Source organism: Pan paniscus, chromosome 12, assembly GCF_029289425.2.
Source record: "Pan paniscus chromosome 12, NHGRI_mPanPan1-v2.0_pri, whole genome shotgun sequence".
Lineage (NCBI taxonomy): Eukaryota > Metazoa > Chordata > Mammalia > Primates > Hominidae > Pan > Pan paniscus.
This window is the reverse complement of record NC_073261.2, coordinates 31,272,542-31,283,022: the sequence shown is the minus strand read 5'-3', so window position 1 is coordinate 31,283,022 and position 10,481 is coordinate 31,272,542. Positions and strand designations below refer to the sequence as shown.

The following is a 10,481-nucleotide window of genomic DNA, read 5'->3' as shown; positions in this document are numbered from 1 at the left end:
ATATGTTTCCCATGTAACATGAGGTGATGGTTATGTCTGGTCTCTAGGTTGTCAATGAGAATTCAGTCTGTGTGAATTGGAAATATAAACACATTTTAAAGCAGACAGTCTGCACATCTGTCTATTATTCCCTGGGTGATGCTGTTTGCTTTATTAAACAGCTGCAGAATTCAATGTGGGTTAAACCCTTTTGGTTCTTGCTCAGACATCGCTAGCAAATTCTCAGAAAAGCAATAGGCTGTACCATTAGCCTGTCTGTAGATGAATATACTATCTAGGTTTTTGTAGTGTGTTCTGATGTTCACACAATGATGAAATCGCCTAACAATGCATTTCTCAGAATGTATTTTGTTGCCATAGGATGCATGACTGTTAAATTCCTGTTCTAGCCCAAAGATTCAGTGAAAACTTCTGTGTAAAATAAATTTATCCCCCCTAAGTGATGAGGTGTAGAATTTACTGTATTAATAGGAGGGAACTCTCACACTTACAAGTGCATTGTACAAAACCCCGTCTGTCCATGATGTACAAAAGTTGTTCCTGAATGAGATCAACTTGGAATCACACACCCACATATTTCCAGAATTCCATCCAATAAATTCACAAACACTTGAAAATCACAATACATATTTCAGGTAATGGGCCATAAGAGATTATTTTAATTGTAAGAAAATGTACAAAAAATTTGCATTTTACAAATTTTCTATTTAATAGCAATAAAATGAAGTGACACTAAAGTACAAAAAAGCCTGAACAGTATGATTTCTTTGTATCAACAGTGAAGGGCTCCCTTGTATATGGAGTTCCCAAACAGTAAGTTTTCTTAATCCTGATCATCTGTGGCCAGTGTAAAAGAAAGGCCTGACAGGAAAAGTTAAGGAGCCAGCTGGGTAACTCCATATGAGGGAACTCTTGGTGACATTCAAAAAACTCACACTTCCACTTTCAAAATCAAGAAACACACCAACCCGGCCCAGAGGTTTCTCTATATAGTGAGGAAACACTGGGGAGGTGGTCAACAGACTGAAATGATTATCCACCTTCAGACACAAAAGAAGAAATATGTCCTCAGTGTTAACCATTGTGCTATTCTTCCTTATCCGGGAGTCATTACAGACTCCCAGAGCCCAGTCACAAGAGTTGTCCACATCCAGCTCCCAGTAGTGTTTCCCAAAGGAGAAGACCCTGGCTCCCCATGCAGCAAAATAGTCAGATCTGTCAGAATTCAAAGGTCCACGTCTAAACATCCAACTTCTCACATCCTCAAAGAGCCTGATATTGTGATTGGTTACTTCACAACGGAAGGAAATTTCCACTGTAGAAAAAAGAGAATATTCCAGTGAAAATCAGTTTATAAATTCTTATGTTCAGATAAGAAAGAGATTCTCACTAGAAAACACAGGTCAAGATTAGAAAGAAACTTCTGTCTGGAAAAATGGAATCAAAGGGTGTTAGGATATCTGCACAAGTAAATGGCTAAACTAGGATGATCACAATTTCCATAAACTCAAAAAGTATAAAGGGGAGGAAGGTCATGTCTATGTCTCGTTAGCGACCTTTCATAACAACTGAAAAACTGGAAGCTCCTGCACTGCAGCCAAGTCCATAGCCATAAAATTAACCTTCATTGTCTCTTCTCCGTCAGGGCAGAGCAGGAGGCTTTGGACAGGAGATGAGGTGGGCAGCCATTCTTAGTCCCAAATAAAAAAGTTATCACTTTCCAGAAATATTATGATCTGCCACTTAAGCTAGCATATTCATACTTAAAGAGAAAATCTGAATCTGCCTTCTGAAAAGTGCAGATTCCTTGCAAGAATTATCTGACTTTCATGCCAGATTCAGGCACAGACTTCTTTTATTCTGCTGGATTTGCCATGATCTATCCTGGAGTTCTATCTAAGACCTCATCAACCACCAAATCCTGTTCCTATTGTTGACAGATTCTCAGTTTTTGCATTGTTATATAAGTTACTCATGTATGCTTTAGTTGATTAAAAACGTGATTAAAATTATAAATGCTATGAAACTTCACCTAAAAATGTATTTTTTTAAAAAAAAACACTGTCACTCAAATCAGTTGTTAACTGCACTGAATTTGAAATTGAAATGTCCTGAATTCAGTTCTGTATACTTCATGTAATAATTGTATACATGAAATTGTATCAGAGAATGGTTCCTAAAGTCCTAAAGAGCCCTTCTGCATGTTTTATTTTTCTAAGAAATTTGTTATATGGCTGATTCCTATTACATTTCACCAGCTTTTATTTCGTTTTGTCTGTTTGATGATAGTGAAACTATAAATATAAATACCTATTCACAGGCTATTCTCTTCTTCTAGATGAAAGATCATTACACTGGGAAAGCTGCCCATAGAAAACCATAATTGAAGGCATTGCATGTGGATCCCACCAACAGGGCCACACTCACCTCGGAAGCGGTTGAGCCTGTACACCAGTCCAGTGATGGGTCCTGCAGTGAGCTCTGGATTCACAGGCTGGGGCATGTGCAGCAGCACGGACTCACTCCTGCAAGGAAGTAGGTTGAGTTGGTTAACTTTCTGATGTCTGTGTCTTAGAAATGGATTCCAACAGAAAATGCTTCATTCAAGCTCACTTCTGATACCGTAACGTACCTCCACAACGCTAGGTTGAGTTTGTGGCTCTTAGGGAATCTTTCTAACTATTCACTCCATTTCTAACCTACTGCCACTGAAAGATAAATGCCTTTCTCCCTATCTGCCACCAAATAGTTTATCTCTAATTATGATTCTGAATCGCAAAAAGAGGCAACTGTATTCTAGCAACCTCTGCATTGCACTCTTCAAAACATAAACCCCTGAGTCACCTGGGAAAGTAAGAAAAGATTAATGTCTGATAAAAGGCATAGGTGACATTCATCATACCACATAAACACATGACTACACACACATACACACACAATCACACCGACACATTATGGTATTAGTAAATTATGTTTTCACTTTGTTGGAAACAGCTTGATGTTTTTCATAGCATGCCTTGTGCTCCAGTTTGCACTGATGGCCAAAAACATACCTTGCCACGATGTCTCCCAAATCCTGTAGAGAGAGAGAGAGAAAAAAAATGACTTCTTTAGAAAGTTGTTATTCTTGTTGGGTGAGGTGGTTCACACCTGTAATCCCAGCACTTTGGGAGGCCAAGGTGGGTGGAACACCTGAGGTCAGGAGTTCCAGACTAGCCTGGACAACATGGCAAATCCCCGTCTCTACTAAAAATACACACATACACACAAATAGTGGGGTGTGGTGGTGCATGCCTTTAGTCCCAGCTACTAGGGAGGCTGAGGCAGGAGAATTGCTTGAACCAAGGAGGCAGAAGTTGCAGTGAGCTGAGATTGGGCCACTGGACTTCAGTCTGGGTGACAGAAGAAGACTCTGTCTCAAAATAAACACACAAAAAAGTTGTTATTCTGCCTATCTGGTCTTCAGGTTTTGAAAACTTTAGAATTACCACATACTATCACTGCAACTCTTTTAAAATGTATTGTCATCTCTAACATTATACCAGTAAGACCTATTGACAGTATGAATTTCTGATAAATTCAGGACCCTAAATTTGAGTGAGAGAGAAAGGTGTGAGTAGTGACTGTGCATTGCTGCAGCTGTCTACAATGTGGTCTTTTTCAGGGCTAGTCCCCAAAGTGTAATGTGGCTCAAACCAAGAGCATTTCAAACCTAGGACTTCCCAAAAGGAGGAAGAAGGAAATGTCAGTTTTTCCATAATTTCTATGTATTATCCATTGGAGTTAAAAATAGAATTTTCACATGAAATTTTTTCTTCCAGAGTTTTAATGAAATGTGCTAGAGGAGGAAGCTTGTGGTAGAAAATGTTGTATGGAAATCTAGTTGCACAATTCCATAAAGCTTTATTTCCATGATTAGGGTAGGAGTTATCGTTTATCTCTATAACCGGTGGGAATGACTCTCACCGTCAGTGCAGGAGATGAGGAAATAATGTCTTTGGTACCCAATGGAAGGCAAAGATGTAAAGGTCAGCTAACACAAAGTGTCTCAAGGGGCATCCTCCGTTCTTACCTGGAGCAGCTCCACATCTGGTTTATGACACATTTCCATTAGTTCCTGATACATTTCTTTCAAGTGTTTACTCTTTTGATCCATTTTGACCCAACTTCTCTGGAGTTGCTGAAAAATCTCTTGGTATTCCTTGTTCAGTCTCTCTAAATGTTGTTTTTCTTCCTTATGGAGAACCGGATGCAGCTTCCTATACTCATTCCTGATCATCTGTGCCCGTAAAACCACATCGCCCTGTAGGGATATGAATTTTGTAGGTTATATACCCAGGCCTACTTCCACCTCACAGAGCCCACAACTTCATCCTCCTCATTCCTTCTTTTATTTTCCATCCTTTACAAACAGGATGATGAGTTAAGCAAGACCTTCCTTCAAAATTTATGTAATTCATCAATTCCCAAACACCTGCAAAAAAGCCCTTTAGGTTTAAATGTTTAAATCAAATCGGAAATACAATTAGAAAACCACTAAAATTTATGATTGATTGTTACATTGTCATGGATAATACACATAATCTTTGTTATTCAGTTAGGTTGTTGTTTCAAATCTCTGTACTTCACAGCCTGAACAATCACTCTTAGTAGAAATGTTTTTAGTATATTATAATCAGGATCAGAAGCCATCACACAAAAAGGATCTTAGTAAAAAATTTAAACCCCATCTCTCAAACCGACTACCTCTTTTCTGTCTCCTATCTTTCTTCTGTCAAATCCATAGACTCTGTATTGCACTGCCATTCTAAGAACATTAATCCCCATTCCATTGTGTTTCTCCTCTCAATAATGACATATTTATCCTCTCACTGCCCCAGTCATTTTTTATCCCTTCTCCTCAGCTTTTCCTCATGTTGCATTTTCTCCTACTTGGACTGGCATCGTGTGGGTCCTTTGCTACCAGATTTCACCAGCACAGGCACATTTCTTAAATTACTGTTCCCACCCGATTTCTTCCCCCTGGACAATACCATATTCACCAATAAATGCCTTTATTTCTCAATTATATACTATTTAATCAATATTTAATAATTCATTTTATACAGAAAACTGTCTGAAATACTTATTAATTTTAAGCACATACTTGCCCTTCAGAATTTATATTTATTTTTTACTTATCTGAAAAGCATTTACAGAAAACCTGAACAATCATTATATTGAACAGTCTGGTTGTTTTCCAGCCTATGAATAAACACATGACAAAATCTGGCATATGAGAATTTCAACTCAAGTTGCTAATATAAATGTCAGCATGCCTGTCTCAAGCTGGTCAGGAGGACTCACGGTCTCATACTTACCCTCCAGAGGAAGGCTGTTCTTCTCTCCTCATATAGATTTCTCTGATTTTCTTGAATCTTTTTCCATAAAATCCTCATTTGCTTTAAGAGTTTCTCCTGCAAAAGAATTACAAGGTTGAACAACAGAAAGTCAAATACCAAAGATTCCACCATCTGAGTGGTATACGCAGGCAAGGGATCTAATATATAAATACATTAGTGAGAGGAGAAAAAAACAAAATTTTTCATTGCTCATCCTTAATTGATATTTTTCAGTTTGAGGTTTCAGAATGTAGAACAGCTTAGGGAACTGAAGAGTGAAGATTTCCTGTGACCCAGCTAAATTAGTTCAGGGAAACATCCTGCTTCAGAACCCACTATGCTAGCCCCTGATTTTGTAGTGTGCTACTCCCATACTCATTTGTCCAGTAATATTAAATATATTTCCAAAATACATTTCTTTGCACTGGTAGTTTTGGTAGCTTTTCAATGTCATTAGCATTGAACTGTAGAGTCAATAATAATGACATTTACTTAATCAGTCTCTTTTTGGGTGCAAGCTCCATGAAGGAAGGTAGAGTTGCACATTTTATTCAAAATGTCATCATTGGTACCTAGAACAGCACCTGGCACTCAGTAAAGAATGGAGTAATCACCGTGATTCTCATCATCCTTCTAATCTCTTTAACTCTGCCACCCTCCAGCTTTCAGGTGATCACAGAGCTATCTCTTACCCGGTGTTCCTCAGCTGCCTCTTCGATGGGATAGTGTTTGTGAGCCCCGTGCTCCTGAGAGTTGGAGCACAGCAAGCAGAGGAGACTCTTGTCCATGTCACAGAACATCTTCTTTGTTTGCCTGTGGGTCCCACATATTTGTTTCTCAGAGCTCAGGAATTGCCAGAGACTGGCTTTTCTGGCAATGGTCACTAAATTCTTCAGAAGAATATTGGTTTTGAAGTCCATTTTCTGTGATGGTTCCCTGCATGCAGGGCAGTTGGCAGGACTTTGGGCTTCCTCCCAGGAAAGGCAGAGACAGGGCCTGCAGAAGCTGTGCCCACAGCAGATGGTGACAGGGTCTACCAGGTAGTTCAAACAGATGCCACAGGCGAGTTCCTTCTGGAAGGCATATGAGAAGTCTGAGTCCATTTTCCTAAGGAAAGAAAACCACAAGAATTTAATCTTCTACCCTGGAGAGACAAAGATCCAAACAAAGTTTGAATCGGATTGTGATCGAATAATATCCTTTCTTTCTAGAGAAGTATAGGCTTTAATTTGCAGTGACAGAAATAGGAAAAATAGAAAACTAAGGCACAAAGAGACATCAACCTCTAGAAAAAGTGACTGTTCTCCAATTAACACATGACCAGCTTTCCAAACTCTACTTTCTTGCATGGAAGAATGTTGGATTTTTTGAGGTGTTAGTATCCACCAAATTGCTTGGGCTTCAAGGGTTTCATCAACCTGTAAACTCAAGGTTTGAGTCTTGAATGGTCTGAAAATCAGTAACACTCTTAATTGCCAGTGATTGGTTTAGAGAAGGAAAGCTAACTAAGCTCTTCTGCTCTCATTATTTTATTTAACTATAACAACCATCCATAATGACTTTCCAGAAGGACATTGCTTGAAATTGTTAGAGCAGAACTCATACTTTGACCCAAATCAGAAAAAGCTAGCCTTTACTCTCCAAGGAAAAGCAGTCAAATCAAGGTAAGGTACCTCTCCAAGGTAAAGCTAAGAATCATTGTTTTTCTAGGCTGCTATGTTAATTTAATCAACAAAAACTTTCTGGCATGTTTACTGTTCCTGGACAGTCTGTTAATTTGGGGATATACTGGTTAATATTACAACATCCTTAAAAGACAGACAATTAATTAAATTTACAAAAAGATAATGATAATTGAAGCATTATCATTACTCTTTCACACAGTCAGGAAAAGAGTAAGTATCATGCAATAATAGGCACTAGAGGCGGGCACGGTGGCTCACGCCTGTAATCCGAGCACTTTGGGAGGCCGAGGTGGCTGAGGCGGGCAGATCACGATGTCACGAGATCAAGACCATTCTGGCTAACATGGTGAATCTCTATCTCTACTAAAAAATACAGAAAATTAGCCGGGAGTGGTGGCAGACGCCTGTAGTCCCAGCTACTCTGGAGGCGGAGGCTGGAGAATGGCGTGAACCCGGCAGGCGGAGCTTGCAGCGAGCCGAGATAGAGCCACAGCACTCCAGTCTGGGTAACAGAGCAAGACTCTGTCTCCCCCCCAAAACAAAAACAAAAACAAAAACAAAAACTAGGCACTAGACAGTAAGTCAGCGTTTTAAATGTATGTTTTGCTAAAATACGAATAAAAATAAAAACCAAGCCAGGGAAGGTGACTCAAGCCTGTAATCCCAGCATTTTGGGAGGCCAAGTCAGGCAGGTTTTTTGAGCTCAGGAACTCTAGACTGGTGACACGGCAAAGTGTCTAGATCATCCTGTCTCTAAAAATGCTTATATAAATTAAAAAAAAAAAAAAAAGGCCGGGCGCGGTGGCTCAGGCCTGTAATCCCAACACTTTCAGAGGCCGAGGTGAACGGATCACAAGATCAAGAGATGGAGACCATCCTGGCCAACATAATGAAACCCCGTCTCTACTAAAAAAAATACAAAAATTAGCTGGGCGTGGTGGTGGGCACCTATATTTCCAGCTACTCTGGAGGCCGAGGCTGAAGAATCGTTTGAACCCGGAAGGCGGAGGTTGCAGTGAGCCAAGAGCGCCGCTGCACTCCAGCCTGGCAATAGAGCGTGATTCCATCTCTAAATAAATAAATAAATAAACAAATAAATAAATAGCTGAACATGGTGGCCCATGTTTAATACATAAACCTATGGATTATGTTTAAAATAATTTTAAAAAAGAAATGGAGCCGTTTTTAAAACTCAGAAAATGAGATCATTTCATCTAAAAATAATCTAAGTTTGCAGATAAATTAAAGTCCCCAAATTTTGTTTTGGTTTGTAGCTCCTAATAGTAGCTCCTACTCTGGAAATTGTGTACTTACCTCAGAAATATATTTATGTTCTCACCAAAGCTTGCTGTCGAATCAGATGAATTCAGCTCACAGATGAGAGTCTCACAGTGCAGTGCTGGTAGCTTTCAGAAGTCCCCAAAGCCAGTTGCAAAGCTGCTCTGTGGGCTCTGGAGAAGAATGAGCTTGGCTCCTGAAGTGTCGGTTTATAAATCTCTGAAGACCACACCCCTTTCTTCCAATTGGTTGCATTTCACAGGGCGTAGGTGGGTGTTAACATAGATGATTAAGTTTCTTCAAAACAGAAGTTTTACGTTTATTTATTTTTTTTTTGAAAGGAGTCTGGCTCTGTCCCTGGCTAGTTTTTTTCTTGCATTTTTAGTAGAGAGGGGGGTTTGATATAATTGATGTAATAGGAATTGCAAATAGAGAAGCCCACACAAGCTAACCAAATTAATTCTAGTTTATTGGATAAATGGCATGATATGTATTCTAGTTCAAATTTGAAGGTGGGTATAAATCTTTTCAGACACTGGAGATGAGACATTTCACCAAAATTGGGTGTGAGGAAGAGGAAAGAAATAGAATAGTATATAAAATAGTATATAGAGTAAAAATATAGTAAAAGGAAAAATCAATCTGCATAATATGGTGTATGGCTAAATGTGTTTTAACATTTAGGCGAATCAGACATGGAAAAATCCTAAAAGGGAGATTAATAGAGGAGACAATTGACTCAGTAAGAACTGTGAAGAAGCATCTCAGGAAGAGAAACTAGAAGTCTTTATATAGGTTTTGATTTAAAGAGGGAGAGAGAATAGGAACATTGAAAAAGATGGACAGAAAGAAATAACAAATATTCAAGACTCCTTGCAAGAGTGAGGCAGAAAGTTTATAGATTGCTTGATTACACCCAGCATATAATTATTTGAAGTTTTCTGTTGAGAGTGAGAGTATGTAATCCTTTTAACCAAATGTCTCCGCAGAACTATGTGTCATTAAGTAAGGTGATAATCAATATTCAATATCAAAAGATGTGTCTATTTCTCGATGAGGAGAAGCAACTGCATCTGCAGGCACTGGACAGAGAAGCAAAAGGGCTTTTCCAACAACTACGAGACAGTCAAGTGAGAATGACCCAACATTTAGAAAGGATGAAAGACATGTACAGAGAGCTGTGGGAGACGTGCCACATGCCTGACGTGGAGCTGCTCCAGGTGAGGAGGGAGGGTCCATCCCCAAAGAAAGGAAGCCTTTGCTGGACAATGCTGCCAGGACATGCAAATGTCACCTTCATATGTCACTGCTCTCAGCTTAGTGACACATGCTGTCTGACTCCCACATTACATTTGTCCAGTTTTTCAGAAAAAAGCTGCAAAAGAAGCTTATTAGAGGGGAATATTCCCTGTGGTCAGTGTTTGATAAAGGGGAATATAAAATTACATCCACTCAAAAATTCCAAAAAAGCTTGCTTGTTCATGGTTAGGATAAGAATTACATTTCACCTATGTTATTTCTATTTGGAAAAGTTTCTCCCTCTTAGAAGCAGGAGATACATATATGATACATATTATATATATATATGGTACATATATATGTATACACACATATACATATATATACACCCACACACACACATATCTATGGTGTTGAATAAATAATATCACCTAAGCCAGTGGTGTGCAATCTTTTGGCTTCCCTGGGCCTCATTAGAAAAAGCATTGTCTTGGGCCACACATGAAATACACTAAGATTAACTATAGCTGATGAGCTTTAATAAAATGACAAACAAAAATCTCATCATGTTTCAAGAAAGGTTAGGAATTTGTGTTGGGCCACATTCAAAGCCGTCCTTGGCCGTATGTGGCCCACGGACCGTGGGTTGGGCAAGCTTGTTCTAAGGTATGAACTTCAAATACTACAAAATTTTTTTAGGCATATTATTGGTTCTTTCCTGGAGCAGCTCCACATCTAGTTTATGGCACATTTTTATCAGCTCCTTATAGATTTTTCTTAGGTGTTTTTTTTTTCTGAACCATTTTGTCTTTTTGCTTTTCTTAAGTTGCTGTAAAATCTTTCTGTCATCTGTAAGTTTCTCTAAATGTTGTTTTACTTCTCATGGGGAACTGAATGC

The 10,481-nt window shown here is 38.9% G+C and overlaps 1 protein-coding gene across 1 annotated transcript; it reads right to left on the bottom strand.

Annotated features, from left to right (window-relative positions):
• Positions 1–640: 640 nt before the first annotated feature.
• Positions 641–9,039, bottom strand: LOC117979004 (tripartite motif-containing protein 43-like). The gene is made up of 7 exons (XM_034952436.3): positions 8,381–9,039; positions 6,074–6,488; positions 5,361–5,456; positions 4,073–4,303; positions 3,054–3,076; positions 2,428–2,525; positions 641–1,315 (listed from the first exon to the last, which is right to left on the bottom strand). The coding sequence occupies exons 2-7, from the start codon at positions 6,482–6,484 to the stop codon at positions 834–836; spliced, it is 1,341 nt and encodes a 446-aa protein (XP_034808327.1). The 5' UTR covers positions 6,485–6,488; positions 8,381–9,039; the 3' UTR covers positions 641–833.
• Between the last annotated feature and the right edge of the window lie 1,442 nt (positions 9,040–10,481).